This window comes from Phaenicophaeus curvirostris, chromosome 15 (genome assembly GCF_032191515.1).
Source record: "Phaenicophaeus curvirostris isolate KB17595 chromosome 15, BPBGC_Pcur_1.0, whole genome shotgun sequence".
NCBI classification, from domain to species: Eukaryota; Metazoa; Chordata; class Aves; order Cuculiformes; family Cuculidae; genus Phaenicophaeus; species Phaenicophaeus curvirostris.
The window spans coordinates 5,454,522-5,473,546 of NC_091406.1; the positions used below are offsets into that span (position 1 = coordinate 5,454,522).

Consider the following 19,025-nt stretch of genomic DNA (forward strand, 5'->3'; position numbering starts at 1 on the left):
CAGGCTCACTGCCTTCTGCAGGATAAAGCCGAACTGTCCGTGCTTCCCAGGAGAGAAGCAGCAGGCGGCGCCTCCCCCAGGCAGCGAGGGGCTGGGACCCGCTCCCCTGCTCGGCTTATGCGGGGTGTGTGGTGACAGCTGCCCCCGTCCTGGAGGCGTTGAGAGAACAGCGAGGGCTGCTGACGAACCGGTTGTTCAGCCTGGAGAAAAGGAGGCTGAGGGGAGACCTTGTCCCTGCCTGAAACTGCCTGAAAGGAGGTTGGAGCAAGGGGGCAGTAGGTTTCTTCTCCCAAGTGACAGGCAATAGGACGAGAGGGAATGGCCTCAAGCTCTGCCGGGGAGGTTCAGATTAGACAACAGGGAAAAATTTCTTCACGGAAAGGGTCCTCAGGCACTGGAAGGATGGAGTCCCCTTCCCAGGAGGGGTTTGAAAGACAGGTAGAGAGAGCGCTTGGGGAGAGGGGGAAGTAGTGGAGAGGCAGAGCTGGGCTCAGGCTCCAAGGTCTCGTCCAGCCCAGCCACTCTGAGTCCAAGCCGCTTCTACCCCCGCAGTTTTAAGCAGGTTTGATAAGCTGCAGTGGCTGGGCACAGGCCTGAGGCTGGGAGGCAGATGCCCCTACGCCAGTACAGAATCCCCTCTCAGCCCCTGCCAGGCCCCTGGGGCTGGAGAAGCTCAGGCTGCCATGAAGGAGCAGGGGTCTCTTTCCCCACTAACCCCTCAGCTGACAAAGAGCTCTCGGGTGAGAATCCCAGGCAGAGCTCACAGCAGGTTCACGTTAAAAGGAGAGGAGCACAGCACCACCTCTGCCCAGGCAGCCACACCCCAGACAGTGGAGGTCAAGAAGGAATGAGTTCCAGTTTTTAAAAGGAGGATTTATTTAACAAGTTTCACTTAGCGCAATACACCTAAAAAGGAAATCACAATACAAGGAAAGATTAAATCAAGGCCTCAGAATTTTATACGAACACCAAGACCAAAATCCTAAGGAAGCCATATTGCATCTCAACACGTTTCCCCCATTAACTTAAAAAAAAAAGCCTTTAACTTGCCTTACAGGGTATTAAAAGAAAGAAACTAGAACTAACATGCCAAATGTTCACTTTGAATTCCAGACACAGCTTCTATATTGTTTCTTTACAAAAAAGCATGTCTCTTTTGAATCCATGTTAAAACAGTGTTGGATGTAATATGGTAGAAGAGCAACATTTAACATAATTCAAACAGCTTTAACCTAAATACGCGTACTGCTTAAATACACTCCTACAACAAAACTAACTTGAGAAACGCTCAGAGTTGTTTAACAGTTATAGTCTTTACTCAACTTGGTTATTACATCCTAGATGAATGTTCATTTCTGTACGTTCAAAAATACTGAACCCCAAAGGTTTTAAAATAACAATCCTGAATTCACTTACAGTAAAGCAGAAATCACAAGCTTGTATTGCAAAACTGTTAAACTTAGTTTTTTGTTTTTTTGTTTTTTAAAAAAGACGTGACCCAAAAGTCAGCGATTGGTTACATTCCCCAGCCACCACTCATGTTGGACATGTTGGACATGCCGCCCATGCCGTTCACTCCCATGGACGCGCGGTTCCCACTGCTGTAGTAGCTGCTGTTCATGGCGCCCTGGCTCCCGGGGTCTGGGGGGGAAAACCGACAGCAGGTTCACAGCTGGTTCAGGCCGATTCGAAGCATCCTTCCCCCAACGCCTGTCCTTGCTGGGCCACCTCGTAAACACCATCCACTGTGCCCAACACTGCAAAGCGTCAGTTTACAGCTCCACACCCAGAACTTACTGTCTCGGTTGTTAAAGAGCAGCTCTGCCTCGCCCACCTTTGAGTCAGTGTTCTGATCACTGCTCTGTGGAAGGGGAGAGCACCCAGCCCCCCGCACACCTTCCCCTGTCCCCCGTGGCGCTCAGGGACATGGTTTAGTGGTGGACTTGGCAGTGTTAGGTTTACAGTTGGATTCAATGATCTTAAACAATTCTGTGACTTAACCCAGGCTGGTCTCCAGCTTCCATATCGAGAAGATAAGCACTCGGAGTAATCCAAGTCTAGAGACTGCCATTTCCTACCCCCTTCCAAATGGTTTCTCAAGGTCATCCCCCCCCTCAATTCCAAGAGGCTGCTTTGGATTTCCTTCCTTCCAGTCACAATCACCAAGTGTGGAGCTGTCAGGGCTAGTGCTGCCCCAGCTGCTCTGTGGCCTGTCAGCGCCACGGAGCAGCACGTGAGGCAGGCACTAGGCCAGCAAGGAAATGCTCTTACCATAGCCACTCATGCTGCTCTGGCCGCCGTATCCGCCTCCGTAGCCCCCGCTCAGCTGCTGGTTAGCTGGACCACCATAACTGGATTGGCTTCCTTTCAAGTTAAGGACAAAAACGTTAAGAAGTTTGCCTGTCAGAACCTCTTCCTTAGAGGCCCCCTCGGCCTACCCGACAGCCCCACGCCCTGGCCCTAGCTCACTGTCTCACCTCACTCACGCTCTGCCCAAGTACATACAGTAGCCAGCTCAAAGAAAGCTACCCCATTTCTAAAGCCATTCCAACAACTTCTGCAGCTTCTACAGATAATACATCACAGGATTAATCTGCTATGGTATGTAATAGGTGCCACAAGGACTTGAGCTCAGCTTTAGGTGACCTCCCACAGTGCAGCCTGTGACAGCACCCAGCCCTTCGGAGCACGCCGACTCACTAACCGGAGTTACTTGTCTGCACACAGCCCTGACGGGAACTTACTGCTGATCCTGACTGGTTGCGCATCACAGCGGTGCTACAAGAGACCTCTCCATAAGCTAACTACAGCTTTTCACCTCCTCACTTGTCTATGCTCCCACAACACTTCAGCGTAGTTCAAGTACCAGCATTAGATTTCAAGTGTTTCTTAATCAAAACTAGGAAAGCAGCCATTCATCTACATGCACCCCCCCGCACGGCAGCCCCTCAAGACAGAGATCCCCAGAACCAACCACCACCTTCACCTGAGGAACCAGGTTAAGTTGGGTATCAAGAGGGGTATCTGTTACAGACACAACACTGGCTTTAAACTTGTGTTGCTAACACATTTTAAACAATTCTGGAGTTTGCTAGAGCAATTCAAACAATTTCACCAAATTCCAAATGTTTTCTCACCTCAAGACCAGACTTGAAAGGTGGGTCAGACAACAGATACATCCTCCACCACCAAACTTTGTTCTGGTGTCCAAAAACAGGCAGGGAGGGGAATAGGAGGACAGGCACCTCCCGCTTCACTCCCACACACACTCCCAGGATACATCCACCCCATCCCACCCACCACATTCAGCACCACAGCTTATTCAACCTATTAATTGATTGAATACATTCCCAAAAGGTTTATATATACCTGCCAATGTGCTAGTGTTCCAATCTTGGACTACCCCTTCCGATTCCTTGACTGTGTGATTTAAGACAGAATGTTGGATTTCAGTTTTTATACCAGGAACAGAACAGGGAGGAGCTGTATAAAATTAGCCAGCTTCGCTGAATATCAAGTACTTCTTTAAAAGCACACTGAGCCTGTTTACACATACCCATTGCTCCCATCATCTGACTGCCATAGGCACCACCACTTCCTCCTGCTGTAGAATTCAAGAAGAGCTCTACATATCTGTGTTCTGAAAGAAGAAAAATTTGCCATGAGAGCATTTACACCAAAGCCACACAGTTTGTCTTGCTGCAAACAAGGCTGCAATGCAACCTTTGGCACTCCCGGTACAGCACATGCACTAAACTGCAGTGCTGCACTTTCCGCAGAGCCAGTTGTACTTACGCATATTTGCTTTGTCTTTGGACATAGCGGCCACTGCATCCTCATGAGTAGCAAATTCAACGTCCGCCTCTCCAGTTACTCTGCCATCTGCTCCAATTTCAATGTGTACTCTTACAGGATTCAGGGGTGAGAAGAACTATATGCAAAAGTCACACAGATTAAAAGGCACCAATGCAACAGTTCAGTTTTACAGCAAGCTGTTTCCTCAAAAGGAACGCTTGTCAGCTGCAGTGCAGTTGACACATCCAATAATGACCACAGACTCCAAAAGTCACACAACTTCAGGGAAGGGCAGATTTGGGACTCACGTTATAGATGTCATTCTCCGTTGCTCTGTAAGGCAGACCTCTCATGTGGACGCAGTGGCCAGTCGTGCTCTGGAAGGTGGACGTCCCGTCGCCGTATCTGTGGTCCGACATTCCTGCAGAGAAAAGAGTCCATTCTAGGTCTTTCAGATGTATTTTAGTTTCTTTTGAGACGTATTGTAAGTTCAGTTACTATTCCTATTAGAGAAATCTTACCTCTTCCAAATCTATCAGAACCAAAACCATAGCCATCATTATACCCATTGTAGTCATCATAACCTCCATAACCTATAAATAGATCGGACAACATGCTCATTTTAACTACAGAAAGATCCAAATACACACAAACATGCTGCACACAGCCAGTACTACAACATAGGATTTCTTTTAGAAAAAGCCAAGGGGACACATAGAAACCAGACATTACAAAGCAGGGGAGACACTACCAGGTCCAAGTGTTGCTGCTTCTCAGATGTGCAGCTCCCTCTTGGACTCCGTGTACTTACCTCCTCCATAAGCTCCACGCCTCATTCTTTCCAAGCTACTTCCTCTACCAAGACTGTTATATCCTCGCGTAAGACCGGGTCTGTCGTATGGACCAGGTCTCTGCATTGCCAGCAACTTGCGTGGAGGGTCGTAGTGAGTGCGCACTTCCGCCCGACTACTCTTGAAGATCTCAATGTACCTAGGAACGTTTCCACAGAAAGAAGTTAGTCTTTCATTCCTTCCACAAACACCTCACAACTTTACAGTACAGCAAACCGTTTAGTCATAGCCTCAAAAACTGGCAGTATATTTTACGCCAGGTTTCTTTACATTATGTAGGCAATGACATACTATTAATTATAAGCACTACATTACTTCCAAATCAGTGTATTTTCAAGAAATTACTATTATAAAGGGTTCACATGCTCCTTATACTTCACAGTATCCCAGCCTTAAGGGTGGGGGAGCAATATGGATTCCCCACCCGCCTCCCCCCCAACTGAAAGTGTTAGTCAAAAACTGTAGGAGGGACTGATGTCCACTCAACTCAGCGCTGTTTTGCTCACACAGGCAACGTAAACAGAGGGTTAAAAACCCAGTCTCCACCAGGATTGTAACCCATCAGGATGCTGCAAAAAGCTCTGCATGTGCTAGTGAACCCCGCCTCCGCTTCAGTGATTCAGCGTAGGCAAAAAGTGCATGCTTCAATGAAAAATAGTCACAAGTAAAGTAGAATAAAAACCCTTTGTGACAATTTCTTGAAAGCTATGCTTATCGCATTGGAGATTAATACAGTAAGAAAATTTGTTACATTTCAACTTATAAAACAAGTTTAGAAAGTATCACATTTTCTTATGGTAATAAGAGTACTGTGCGTGTCTTTAGCGCTAAAGTCATGATTGGTGCTATTTGAGAAGTTAAAGCCATAGTCTCTCAACTTTTGTCACTCTCAAACTAATCTATTTTACACTCCATTATTACCAAGTTTTCAAAGCCAACTGAAGCTTAGTCCAATTTAATTGTGAGTTTTGATTATATCCAAACAGACTGTGCCATACACACAGTAGCAACGTATCTTTACTTATCACCAAGTTAGAGACCAAAATACTATTTCTATTTGATGTTAACACTTTCAGAAGAGAGAATATGGATTTAATTGTTTACCATAAGAAAAGTGACAGAGCCAACCAACCATCCATCCCCACCTGTGCCCTATTCTTTCCTTGTGTTTCTTTAGAGCCTTTTCAGCTATTTCCTGTGAAGCAAACTGCACGAAGGCCTCCCCCGTACTCCTCCCCTGGAAGTCCACCGGCAATGTTATCCCATTTGGCACGATTTCCAACCCTTCAACCCAAGGACAAATAACCCCAGTAGGGGGGCAATATTAACATCACAAGCCCAGTCATGAGTTTTTCTTATAGCTTTAAATACACCAGAATTGTAACACTTGTAAGCGAATGGTATGTTGATTCTAATACCAGAAGAAAAAGCATGTCAACAAAAGAGAGCCACGACCACATACCATTCAGTTTACGTTCTTAACCCACTCTGCAGAGCACAGAAACGTTCTGAGAGTCAGAGACAACTCCTCAGATAAGGCACCTGCTGCAGGGTGCGTTAAGAAATGCACATATCAGTACAAACCTCTTCAATTCTGTGAAAGTATTTAAGAGGAAGTTTTTAATGTAACTTAAATTCAAACACAGCAAGTTAAATGGCTTTATATATAAACAACTTTTGTTTTTTTTACTAGAAGTCACTCAGGTAAAACAGTCTTATGCAAACATTAAATTTCAGCATTTTTTTATCTTTAGGAGTGCTTAATTAAGAAAGATCATGAAGTAATTTCAAAAGGATTAGTCTCTGAAGAGGCACATTTTGTATATTAAGCACATTAACAGCTTTTTGAAGTTTGAATCACTTAGTAAGCAACAAGTTAAAATACACATGCTTAAGAATTGCTGACGTTCATAATATATTACCAATTCAGAAAACAAAAAGCAAGTTCTAATGCTGAAAAAAAGAAATATTTCTACTGTATTTTAAAACAAAAGAAACATCATATCTTGTCATAGCAAAACATTGCGGCTAATTTTAAAACACACTTAGATATCTACCACTTCAAAAATACTATCAAGTTAAATCCTATATAAATCAATAGATTTCATTCTTAGACATTTACAACAATATTCCAGTTCCTAAAACATACAACAGCTGAAAAAAATAAGAATGAGTCAACAAAACATTATCTTACTCCATAAAAACTTTTAGCTAGACAATGCCTAAGGCTTTCACATTTTCCTGCTAGGAAGGGAAGTGGGAAGGGAATAAATCTGTACCTTGGTAGAGTTCAGCAGGTTGGGTTTTTTTCTGGAATTTTATTCAATACTAGACCAGGGTTTATATGAAATCAGGGGTATGATGCATGCCCTCCCTCAGATCCTCAGCCCAGCAGTACAGGCACCATACACCCTTTACTGAACAGTGTGATCCAGCTAAGGCTGTGGGTGGAAACATCCTCCCATCCCAACTGTTCACTTGTGGTTTAAAAAGCAAGGCACTTTTCTGCTGTCCTTACTTGGACCAGGACATCCCACTAAGTATAAACTAGAGCAGCTTTTTTGAGTTCTCTCAATTATTTAATGAGCCAGTACTTGAGGGATTGATCCCTCAAGCCCAAATAAATAACGAAGAATTGCTTATTTATTTTTAATACCCATCAGTAAACTGCTGGAAGTACTACTGGGCAATCCGTGGTGTTCTTTTTAGCACAGACCAATAGTGCTAAAGCTACTACTTTTATCCCACATACCTGAAAAAAACTGTACAATTTCTTCTTTACTACAGCCAAATGGGAGTCCTCTAAGACGTACAAAACCATCATTAGCCGTATCAGGGCTGTTGGGACCAGTATGCTTCAGAACCCAATCCATTTCAACGTTGTTTGACTTGAAAACTGTAAAAGGCACTTAGAATTAATGCATTCTGGAACACGCAACATCTTTAAAAGTAACTTGCCTTGAAACTAGTCAACTTATGATACACACAAGTCCTTTTGGTCTTTCACATGCATTTTAAAAAGGCTGAAAAGCAACCAAAAACCCAAATACAAATACAATTAGTCAGTTACAAGTCCAACTGAGTCAAACCTTCAACATATCTGTGTCCCATTGTTTCTCTGTCTTTTTTCAGTGCCAATTTCACATCCTCCTCTGATTCAAGTTCAACAAACGCTTCTCCACTTGGTCTGCCCTCCCTGGTGTAGATGAAACGGATACCCAGAGACCCGTTTAGAATTTTGCAATCTGGAAGTGAAACAGGAAGGCCACAATCAGCTTTACAGCAACACTGTGACTTTAAAAGGTTCAGACATTCTAAAACGAAAAAAAATGAACTATCAAGCTGTATCAAAAAGGCAAAATCAGCAGCATTTTGTTCTAAGTTTTACAGTGACCAATAAAGTAAAGGTCTAATGAAAGTCAAATAACACCTCTGTCATGTCTGCAAATTAACAAAATATTATGGGCAAATGCAGATTCACTATCTATTTTCAAAGCTCTGCTGCCCCATGTGAAGTTGAATGTTTTATCTTCTTTTGATCATAACTGACTGACTTTTCCCATTGGCATTAAGTGAAAGAGGGAGCAACAACTACCAGTGTAAGCATAATGAACTAAATCAGAACCAAGTTCAATAAACCAAACCCCTGAAGCAACTTTAAAATCTTCAGTCCCTGAAGAAAACACATATTGATCACCATTATTACTGCAGAATACTAATAATCAGAGAGATGAACGTGATACACCGAACATTTAACAGAACAGAATCTATAAAGACAACATGAAGAACTAAACTGATTTTGTTGAACTTGAAGGAAAAAACTTGAAGGCTTCTTTAAAATGGAAGCTGCTCTCTTGTGGCTGCTCAAGGAGCTGAGGCAGCTGTGGCTCTCCCAGCAACTCCTGGACTAAGTTCCTTTGTGTCTAGTTCCTGCTAGCAGAAGTACAGTTTTCCACGCTGCATTCCAGCTGAAGCATTTGTTGAATTATGAACTTCACTAGCTGCTAATGTACCCCAAATACTTTTCACAACTGCTCAGTGCAGCAACCCCAGTGCTGCAGCGTCTCCAAGAGGAACCCAGAACCCCCAGCAGAGCTCAGGCCACCTCCGAGGCCCCCGTCCCGTGAGTCGCGCTTACCGGAGAAAAACCTCAGCACCTCCTCGGTGGAGCAGGACCAAGGCAGCCCCCTGACTTTCACCACGTATCCCTCGGTGGTCTCCGTGCTGAGCATCACGTTGGGGGTGAGGCTCGGCTCCGCCTCGGCTTCTGTGGTCGCTGGAGAAGACGAAAGCGGGACCCTTGAGAGGCTGCGCGGCGCGGCCGCCGCCCGCACCCCCCGGCGGCCCCCCCGGCCCGCGCCCGCCCGCCCCCCGGGCCTCCTCTACCTCGGGCCGCGCCCGCCTCACACACGCGGAGCCGCTCCCGCCCCCCGGCCCGCGCCCAGCCCCCGTCCCCGCACGCACACATGGTGGGGCTCCGCGGTGGTTCTAGGGCTCCGAGCCTGATCCGCTGTCCGGAGAGCGCCTAGTCCCGGTCGGGCGGCAGCGAGCGGGCGAGCCTGTGGCGAGAGCGCGCTAGGAAATGGCGGCGGGCGCTCCCGCTTCCGCTGGGACGGGCCCTTCCGCCGCACAAAGAGCGCCGGCCCCGCGCCGCAGCCCCGCCCTCGCGCACAGGAACCCTCCGCCGCGGAGCGCGCGCGCCCGGGAGGCGCCGGCTGCGGGCGGGGCGGGGCGGGACGCGCCTGCGCGGCGACACGCGGCGACACACGCTCCCCTCCCCCCCCGCGCCGCCCCCTCCACGTGCGCGTGCTCCGCGGCGCCGCTCCCCGCCGGGTTGCGCATGCGTCCTCGCTACTCTACGCTCCTCCACCCGCGCTCAGCAACCCCCCCCCGGCCGCCGTTGTGCGCATGCGCCGCCTCCCTACCGCGCGGAACAAAGCCCGCGCACCGGCTCCCGCGCCCAGCACGGGCCGCGCCTGCGCCCGAGCGCCGCGCTCCGACTGCACATGCCCCGAGCGCCCCCCACACCGCCCCCCCCCCCCGCCCCGGGGCCGCCGCTCCCCCCCCAACCCGGCACCGGCACCGCCGGACTGAGCGGGGTGAGAACTAGCACTTACCAGCTTCAAAGGCTGACGCTACCCCACGTGAAACAATCTGCTCGCTTCGGTCACTGAAGCCTGGTGTGTTTGTAGGAGACGGGGAAAGAAGAGACATGGGTCACAGTTACCACAAAGAAAGGAAAATATAACGCCCTCCCATCTCCTCCAAACACACCAGACCTAGCTCGACACCACCCTGATCTCTGTATCGCAGCACTAACTACCTCAGATCCAGCTGGGAAGCCTCCATCCCCTCTCCCTACCCCAGGCAGGGCCAGCGGTTCATGTCCCTGCTTGCCCTGGCATGTCCGCATCAACACGTGGCAATACAGGGAGTTCTTATAAAACCTGGAATAATTTTTATTTCAGTTGAATTGTTATGTAAGTAATTGGGATTTTTTTTTTAAAGTTAGACAGACTGTTTCACCAAAGTAATGGTATTTTTCTAAAAGTTAGAGTTTCTCCCAACACTGGTCATTCTTTAGAGATGGTAACATCTTGTGTTCAGTGTGATCTGTGCTGAACAGACAGGTTTCTCCTTTAATCACCTGTTTGCACCCTTTCCCTACATCAAATGCAAGGTCAGACAGAACTGGACTCAGCTCCAAAGTAGCAAGGGATTTGGCTGTTGCCAAATTCATAACATAAAAATTAGTAACAGAATCTGCATAAGATTTCTGGGAAAGTTTACACATATAAATGGGAGACGTATTCTATCCTCAGCTCTAGACCTGCTGCACACGATTGAGATCACTCCCTCATGTTGCTCACACCTGATCAAAGGGTGCTCGCTTTCTAAAACTCCAAAATGAGTCCCGGAGACTTCGTTTGCCAGCACGCTGGGTGTCAGGGAGTTCGGAGCCAAGCAGCTCCTCGCCCTGGATGTGCCCGCACGCGTTCCCCTACCAGCCCAAGCTAAGGGACAGACCAAGGCCGAGCCCCTGCGAATCCGCACGGCCTCAGCCCTTGCGGGGCACTAACCCTAACACTAACAACGGCCACCCTCACAGCTGGAGGCTTTAAAAAAAAATAAAAGAGGAAAAAACAAAACGCTCAGGCAAACGACACGGAGAACTCGTTTACATAAACGCAAATGAGGCCGGTAAGCAGAACCGTTTTTCGGTAAGCGCCTGCACGGAGCAGCTCGGCTCCGTCCCCCCGGCCGAGGGCCCGTGCTGGGGGCCCCGAGGCTCGGCGCCCCCGCCTCCCGCCGGGGAGTGGCGGCGGGGAGGGCCGGCCCGCCCACCGGCTGGCGGGAACCTTAAAGCGGGCCGAGGCGGCACCGCCTGCCATCGCCATGTCCACCCCGGCCAAGCGGCGCTGCCGCGGCCCCGCCGGCTCCCTCGACTCCAGCTTCCAGAAGCGCCTCAAGAAGATCTCCATCGAGGGCAACATCGGTGAGCGGCGCGCCGGGCCGCGCGGGGAGGGAAGGGAGCGGGTCGCCCATCCCGGCGGGGACGCCCTGCCGGCGGCTGGGCTCTAGGAGAGCTCGCCCGTCCCGGGCTCAGGCCCTGTTCCAGGGGCGCCTGCCGCCCCCCGTGCTCCCCGCGGGCCCGGGCCGTGCCTCTGCCCCCCCCACCTCCTTTCCCCCATGCTGCGCATGCGTCGTCACTTCGCGCCTCTCTCCCCCCCCGCCAATTCTGCGCATGCGTCGCTGCCTGGCGGGCTCCCCCCACTCCCCCAGTGCTGCGCATGCGTCGTCGCCTCGCGCCGCTCCCCCTCCCCCCCCGGCAATGCCGCCGCGCTCGGGCCGCTCTAAGATGGCGGCGTCGGCCCCTTATCGGCCGCCGGGCGCGGCCGCCCTGGCGCCGGCGATTAGAAGCGTTTGGCCCGGGGTTGCGCCCCCAGCGCGGTGCGGTCGCTCCGCCGAGCCCTCGCCCAGCGCCCCAAAGCTGCCTGCAGCCTCTCGGCACCCCTCAACCCCGCGATGAGCGCCTGCTCCTTCTCCAGCCGCAGGGAAATCGACGTTCGTGCGGCTGCTGGAGAAACACAGCGATGAGTGGGAGATCATCCCCGAGCCCATCGCCAAGTGGTGCAACATCCAGGCGGCGGACGATGAATACCAGGTAATGGGCGGTGGATCTGGGAAGCTCGGGGAGAGACAACGAACTAGCGTGATTGCTAGGGAGCCAGCCCAAAATTGAGCTGCACAGTCTGAGCACAACGCTCTGAACCGACACCGCTGCCTGGGAAAGTGCTGCAGAATCCAATTAACCGCCCTCCTCCCCAGGAATCCCACTGAAGTCTGAAACTCGGATCAACTTATGTGAGAGAAGCTCTGAAATTCTGATCAACCTATGCTAAAGGAGCTCTCACAGAGACTGCCATCAGCTGAGAAAAATCTATTGCTATGCCTCAGCTTTTTCCTAAAAAAAAGAAAACCACAAAACCCCACAAAGGGCCACGCATTCTTACTTAAATATCAAGAAATAAAACCCTGCAGATGTGCTGCTATTAAGTTCTCTCTTGTCCCCTAGGAACTTTCAACGTCTCAGAAGAGTGGAGGAAATCTACTTCAAATGCTGTACGATAAGCCCACGAGATGGGCTTACACATTTCAGACTTACGCTTGCTTGAGCAGAGTAAGAGCACAATTAAAACCCGTTTCAGCCAAGCTCAGTGAAGCAGAGCACCCGGTGCAGTTTTTTGAGAGATCTGTGTACAGTGACAGGTAATTACTCCTAGTGCAACAAGAGTTCAGAAGCGTTTTAGTAGTTCATTTGAGTCACTCAAAGCATGAGACTAATCTAAACATTTTCCATTGCAGATACGTATTTGCTTCTAACCTGTTTGAGTCTGGCAATATCAACGAAACAGAGTGGGCTATTTATCAGGACTGGCACACATGGCTGTTGAATCAGTTTGAATCAGACATAGAACTGGATGGCATGATCTACCTAAGAACCACACCTCAGGTATGGTCACTAAAGATGATGATATTTCAGCTCCAGCTTCAGTTTCCAGGAGCTCGCAGGTACAGGCCCCCAAGTATTCCTGACAAAATGCTGAAAGAGCTCCCCCACCCCACATGTAATGGGAAGCCCATCATAAATTCAGCTTTCATTCCAAGACCAAATATAAAGCTGTCCCCTCTGAGATGCTAATCTGATGCCCACAAATGCTACAGCTGCCAGCACCCACCACTCGCAGTAAGGGAACAAGGCTGAAATTGAATTTCTGAACCTAGTTTGGCTTCCTATACACTCATGAACTCAAGCAGAGATCTTTTAATAAGAACAAAGAATACTTAGCTGAAGTGGCTCAAGTTATTTTGTTGAAGAGACTTATTCTAGATTTAAGTCATGTTCAGCATTTAAAATCAAATCTCACTAACATCTAGCATTAGTCCCTGTTCAAAGGCCACTTGGTCTGTTTAGCTGATTTACCCTTCGACACGTGACTCATGTCCAGGCTTCTATTTTTTTTATAGAAATGCATGGAAAGGTTACAGATGAGGGGAAGAGAAGAGGAACAAGGAATTGAGCTTGAGTATTTGGAAAACCTCCACTATAAACATGAAACCTGGCTCCACGAAAGGACTATGAGGTATGAACACGTTTTCTGCAGGCAAGTTTCATCTTGCAGGCAAGGCTCACTCCTACCTCCTGCAGAAGTTGATTAAGGGTAAAACTAAGGCCTAAGTCTGGCTTCACTGGGGCACAGCTGGAAGGACTTCCCTTTAGATCCACTGTAGGTTTCTCAGCAGAGATTATTACTCTAGCTGATACGCAGAGGGATGGTTATCTATTGGCAGGAACGTAGAAATTGCCAACAGATGGAACTTCCAGCTAATATAAAGCCTTTGTTAAGCATTAGCTTCAACTAGAAAGCTGTGTAGCTCTACCTTTAGCAAGGATATTGATTTTGCTAACTGAAGTACACAGGAGTAGGACAGAGTTGAGTTGTGTTTGGGTGATCAATCACATTAAGGTATCTGCCAAGCAACTTCCAGTTTCAATGCAGAGGAGAGCAAGGTCCCAACTACCTTTAAACTAAACTGACTATATTTCAACAGGGTTTAAATATTAATCCTAGCTCCAAAATAAACAATCAGAAAGGCTTTTGGCAGGTACTGTTACACACAGCAAGCCGAGTCAGCAGCTAAGTGGCCTCTGCACACCTTCATGCCGTTTCCTTCCCATTTTACTGTGAAAAATAGACCTTAGACGTTCCATACTCTACTGAATGAGAAGCATAACAATTCCAGGAATAGCATGTTATCTTTCTTAAGTTTCATGTAGGCTGACCCAAATACTTGGGCAACAAAGGCATTGCATACACTGGAATTTTGGAAATATTTACATTGTTTACTCATTCCAAGCTTGTGAGCAAGCATTTCCTGTATCTCTCACAGGACCACTAAAGTCTGCAAACACAAGAATATTGTTCAGCACACTTAAATGCATTTTAGAAACTGCTGTTCACACACAGGGAGACAATGACTACTGCTTAGAGAGAAAAGTGCATCCAGGTGCACAACTACCTCTTCCACGTGCTCCTAACCTGTAGCCAAAATGGTCTTGCTTATCTGTGAGCCATTTTAAATACCGGTCTTGCAACCTGTTAAAGAGGTCATCCCCACCAAAGGAAGCTTTGAAACTCCCTCTTAGTAAATGGATTAGCAGTTAACTAGGGTGGGGGGAAGACAGGGCAAATGGTACATTGAAAAAACAATCTATCAAAATCACATTCCTGATAATCAATTCCACAGCAAACAGAATGAGGGAAAGTAAAGTAATATGAAAAGCATAAACTGTTTCTCCCCTTGCCACTTGTACAGTAAAAAGATATTAGGAGGCCAGATCTTTTAAGTGTTAAGGGTATGGTGATACAATGTTCACCATGTTATACAACAGATATTAAGAGCAGCCTTGACAGGGGCTTTATACTTGGTCACAGGCCCTGGTGTTTAACATCTCTGGTACACATTGTTATTTAGTAACACTGCACCTTCAGGATGAGGCAGAAAGCTTTGAAGAGCTGGTCTGTTTATACACAGTACTACTGTGTACTATTTTTACTAGTATGATGTTCTTCTGCTTAACAGAGTTGATTTTGAGAACCTTAAGGAGATTCCCATTCTAGTTTTGGATGTTAACGAAGATTTTAAGAATGATCAGATCAAACAGGAGTACCTGATTGATAAGGTAAGTATTAAATGTTTCCTTGTCTGCTTTCCTTAGGCACTAACAGTTATAAGTTATCAATTTACATTCTTACAGTTTGTGATAGGTGCTTGTTCAGGGCTACGATAGTAGTCTGCTTTACAGACTGCCCTGTGCATGCAGAAAAGGTTCCTTGCTTTCCTTCAAAAAAAAAAAAAATCATTTACCCCACCTCCTTATCCTCACAATTCAAGAGAAAAATAGGTGTTTTTGAAGAGGGGCAATTGTTGGGGATGCAAGCACACAGCAGCTGGAGTAGTCAGGCTCCTCTCTGCCAGGTCTGCACTGCGTTACTGTTCATTAAATAGTTCACAGTGCAATACTACCCGGTTCGTGTCAGCCACAACGTCCTTAAGAAATATCTGGCAGTCCACTTACAGCTATTCATGCCCCCTCGCATTCTAGGGATCCAAGCACTTCTGGGCAGAACCTGGTACACAATTCTAAAGGCATGAAGTGACACTTGTAGTCACTTGGGTCAAAATGGTGTTTGCCAATTCCAGGGCGAGACTTGGAAGCGCCAAAACAATCCTCCTGCTGTAGCCATGTCTCTGCAGCCAGTTCACAGAAAAAAAAAAAACGCCACAACAACCTAATACTTAAAAGGCACAGAGCTTATCCGCTGCCCTCCAGAGCTGTAACATTACTTATTTCACTTACTGGGACACTTCTACCTTCCCCACTGCCCCAACAAGACTGTTCTTGTAAGATATGAAGGGGCATCCACCTCTCAAGCCACGCAAAATAATTTCTCCATCTTGTTCTGGGTCAATTTGAGATTGATAAAAAACTTCAAACCAAATTCTCCCAAATGAATAGCTCTAAACTGGAGAGGGGAGCAGTGTTCAGTTGTGGAGGTATTCGCTGTTAAGCAAATTATGAACCAGACTACACTCATAAATGCTATCTTTCTTTTAACTTGCCCCACTCAAAGGCCCCCAGTGCTTCCTCCACCAAGCTCCCTTCACCACCCAGCACAGAACAGGCAGGGCAGGGGGTACAGCACCATGCCTAAAGCGTTGCCAGACCTTTGGCTTAGTTTAGACAATTCCTCTCTTCTTAGGAAAGAGTTACCTAATGAAGGAAAACTCATTTTAAAACACTCCAGAAGCTACCTTTCATAAGTGCTTGACATTTGTATAATGTAGTTACTCAGTTCTACCTGACTTACAATTGTTGTTCACAGCCATCAGCTGTACTGAAAAGCATTTCAAGACTTGATTTACGTGTAAAGGCAGAACAGCACTGGAGACTGTACCATAACAAGGCCTTTGTTCCCAAAGAAAGGGGAAAACCTATTGAATTACCTTTTCTTTTAATGTATTAAACGTATGTGATTTTTGTTTCCACAGGTTAAGTCTTTCCTGACTTCTTAAGAACACGAAAATGTCCCTGAAGTTCAAGAGTTAAACCTAACGATCCCTGTGTTTAGACAATGTACTTTAGTTGAATGCATTACCTCTATAGTTTATTTTAAGGCACGACTGAAGTGCAAAACATAGTAGGGAGTTTTTTCCGCTTGTGTGACCTGTGTTTTGATAGAATTTTCTACCTAGTTAAAACAAACAACTAGAAGGTGCTTCCATAATGTATTTTACGTATGTTCTCCGCTATTCAATAAAGATTTTAAAGTAATTTTGGCTATGAAGCGGCTTTAGCAGCAGCGGGGTTAGCCGCTATCAGCGGCGGGCAGCCCGGCGGTGCGGCAGGGCCGCTGCAGACCTGGCACCGGGCACCATTTTAGGCCGAGCCCGTTATGACGCCCGGAACCCTCCGCTCCCAACTTCTCCTTTACTGCTCGTTCCGCATTGACGCTACTCGGCGTGGGGGTGGGATGGTTGAACGGGATGGGGCGTTACCGCGGCCGCGAAGTGTGTGTGTGTGTCCCCCCACCCCCCCACGCCTTCACCGCACGCCGGGAGGCCCCGGACCGGCCCCGCCACGCCGCCGGGGTGGGGGAGGGGGCGGCGCACGCGGCCGGGCCCGGGGCCCCTCCCCCCGCCGCAGCCCAACCGCCCCTCCCCCGCTCCCCCCCGCCGGGCCTCACCCAAGCCGGGGATCTCGCCCTCGGTCTCCTCGGTGTGACAGGGATCCATCTTGGCCGCGCCTTCCCCACAGGGGCCTGGAGAACACAAAGCTCGGCGGGGGCGCTCGGCCGCTGCTCAAACGGAAACGAAAACTCGGCGGGCGCTGAAGGGACGCTCCGGAGAAAGCCGATCGAGGCTTTTCGGTCGGTTTCCGCGCTGCTCCCGCAGGGATGAGGCGCGATGGCTCCACTGAGGCCTACGCGGTCCCGACCCGCCTGCTCGCTCCGGCTGCGCAGCGCCCCTCCGCCCCTATTTATACCCGCCGGCCGCGACGTGCTGCGTGCTGACGTCACGCCGCGCCCGCCAGCCAATGGCAGCGCGACGAATCGAACCGGCCAATCACGTGCGGCGCCGCGTGGAGGGGGGGGGCTGGGGGGGGAGCGAGGATGGGGGTGGGGAGGGAGAGCGAGATGGCGGGGGTGGGGGGGCGGCGAGGACCGCGATGGCCTCGGGGCTCCCCCGGTGGCCGCGGCGATGGGTGCGGAGGAGGCTGCGCACCCGCGGAACGGGCGAGGCCCCCCCAGGTCGGGGCGCCGCCTCGGCTTGTTTTTCTCGCCGAGCCCCAAGATGGCGGCGGCTTTGTCCCTCCCCGCCCGCCGCGACGCACCCCACACCCCCCCCCCCCCGCATCGCCCCCTCCTTCGCCTTAAAGCTCGTGGGGCTCCGGCGGCCATCGCGGCTCTGGGACTGCGGCAGCGCCCGCCGCCCTCAGGCGGGCTGGGGGGAGAGGGGGGAACAGGGGAGGGGGATCGGGGAGATTGAGGAGGAGGAGGGGAAACATGGGGGGGGGGGGCAGGGAGGGAACACGGGAGGGAAACTGGGGAGAAGGGGGACAACTCGGGGGGGAGATTGGGGGGTAACATCGGGGGGCGATTGAGGAGAAGGGGGGGCAACCCGGGGGGGAGATTGGGGAGAAGGAGGGGGCAATGGGGGGGGATGTTGAGGAGCTGAGGGGGAACATGAGGGAGGCTTCGGGAGAGAGGAGGTGGCATGGGACAGGGTAACGCTTGTCTGTGCTATGGAAAATGCCAGCAAATAAAGTCTCTTAAGGCTCATTTTTGAGTTCTAGAAAGCAAACATCCTTTATCAGGCCTGGGCGGCACGAGGGAGTGATCCCCATCAACTGTGTGCAGTGAGACAAGAGCTGGGGACAGGGTGTGTTTCCCACTTACGTGCACATGGATACATCTTCCCAGAAATCTTATGCATATTCTATTACTTTCCAAAGTCTAATTTTAATGTTATTATGAATTTAACAACAGTCAAATCTCTCGGTAATTTGGAGCTGGCTCCAGTTCTGCCTGACCTTGCTTTTGAGAGAGGGAAGGGCTGCAAACAGAGGTGATTACAGAAGAAAACATGTCTGTTCTGCACAGATCACACTGAACACAAAATGTTACCATCTCCAGAGAATAAAGGGTGTCTGGAAAAGCACTTTCAAAAACAACTAACATGCCATCAGAGGGATATTCTGTTTAACTTTCAAAAAGATACCATGACTTTGATGAAACATTGTTTAACTTTAAAAAAATACAATTATTTAGATGAAACTTAACTCTGCTTTAGCTTAAATCAAAATATCCCACTTTTTTTAACAGTAACTACTTCTTGTACCACCCCTTGTTGGTGGGGGCACACCAGGGCTGAGCTCCCGGCGTGCCTTCACCTCTTGTGCAAGTTGTGTTTGAGATAAGGAAAGGCTGCAAACAGAAGTGGTTGTTGTAGAATCATGGAATGGTTTGGGTTGGAAGGGACCTTAAAGGCCATCCAGTTCCACTCCCTGCCATGGGCAGGGACACTGGAAAGGAGTTCTGCTGCACGCCTATTCTTCCAGCTTCCAGTGTTAGGAGAAAGGCAATATGACTTTTTTTTTCTTTTTTTTTTTGCAAATACGTAATTGCTGCTAAGCATAAACCCTGAAACTTGAAACTTGCCTTGAAACTTGACACATCCAACGGGAAGTTGGGTACAGCCACTTCTAGGGGAAGAACGTGACTGTGAATAAAGACATAAATAGTTAGCAGAAGC

General features: G+C 49.0%; 2 protein-coding genes across 7 annotated transcripts; one reads left to right on the plus strand and one right to left on the minus strand.

Annotated features, from left to right (window-relative positions):
- Positions 1 to 852: 852 nt before the first annotated feature.
- On the minus strand, positions 853 to 17,234 carry HNRNPH1 (heterogeneous nuclear ribonucleoprotein H1). Of its 5 annotated transcripts, none has more exons than XM_069869277.1 (14): positions 16,958 to 17,234; positions 9,764 to 9,823; positions 8,785 to 8,922; positions 7,736 to 7,891; positions 7,399 to 7,542; positions 5,792 to 5,930; positions 4,607 to 4,785; positions 4,317 to 4,388; positions 4,104 to 4,216; positions 3,796 to 3,931; positions 3,557 to 3,640; positions 3,370 to 3,420; positions 2,272 to 2,364; positions 853 to 1,641 (listed from the first exon to the last, which is right to left on the minus strand). In XM_069869277.1, exons 1-14 carry the CDS (start codon positions 17,004 to 17,006, stop codon positions 1,517 to 1,519), a joined length of 1,539 nt encoding a protein of 512 aa, XP_069725378.1. In that variant the 5' UTR covers positions 17,007 to 17,234; the 3' UTR covers positions 853 to 1,516. The 5 variants fall into 5 exon arrangements, with proteins under 5 accessions (XP_069725378.1, XP_069725377.1, XP_069725379.1 ...); XM_069869276.1 differs by having other exon boundaries at positions 4,104 to 4,237; positions 16,958 to 17,233; XM_069869278.1 differs by having other exon boundaries at positions 853 to 1,757; positions 4,104 to 4,237; positions 16,958 to 17,233.
- Positions 11,034 to 16,515, plus strand: LOC138727104 (deoxycytidine kinase 2). Of its 2 annotated transcripts, XM_069869283.1 has the most exons (7): positions 11,034 to 11,142; positions 11,696 to 11,811; positions 12,223 to 12,416; positions 12,513 to 12,660; positions 13,176 to 13,291; positions 14,793 to 14,892; positions 16,263 to 16,515. In XM_069869283.1, exons 1-7 carry the CDS (start codon positions 11,043 to 11,045, stop codon positions 16,284 to 16,286), a joined length of 798 nt encoding a protein of 265 aa, XP_069725384.1. In that variant the 5' UTR covers positions 11,034 to 11,042; the 3' UTR covers positions 16,287 to 16,515. The 2 variants fall into 2 exon arrangements, with proteins under 2 accessions (XP_069725384.1, XP_069725382.1); XM_069869281.1 differs by lacking the exon at positions 16,263 to 16,515 and having other exon boundaries at positions 14,793 to 15,052.
- Positions 17,235 to 19,025: the final 1,791 nt, after the last annotated feature.

Excerpts from the sequence above, each read along its gene's own strand:
- LOC138727104 (XM_069869281.1), top strand. The coding sequence starts at position 11,043 with ATGTCCACCCCGGCCAAGCGGCGCTGCCGCGGCCCCGCCGGCTCCCTC. Across the intron at positions 11,812-12,222 it reads CGGCGGACGATGAATACCAG|GAACTTTCAACGTCTCAGAA; the intron begins GTAATGGGCGGT and ends CTTGTCCCCTAG. Across the intron at positions 12,661-13,175 it reads ACCTAAGAACCACACCTCAG|AAATGCATGGAAAGGTTACA; the intron begins GTATGGTCACTA and ends TTTTTTTTATAG.
- HNRNPH1 (XM_069869276.1), bottom strand. The coding sequence starts at position 17,006 with ATGGATCCCTGTCACACCGAGGAGACCGAGGGCGAGATCCCCGGCTTG. Across the intron at positions 9,824-16,957 it reads GGGCGAGATCCCCGGCTTGG|GCTTCAGTGACCGAAGCGAG; the intron begins GTGAGGCCCGGC and ends CAAACACACCAG. Across the intron at positions 3,932-4,103 it reads CGGAGAATGACATCTATAAC|TTCTTCTCACCCCTGAATCC; the intron begins GTGAGTCCCAAA and ends TTTTGCATATAG.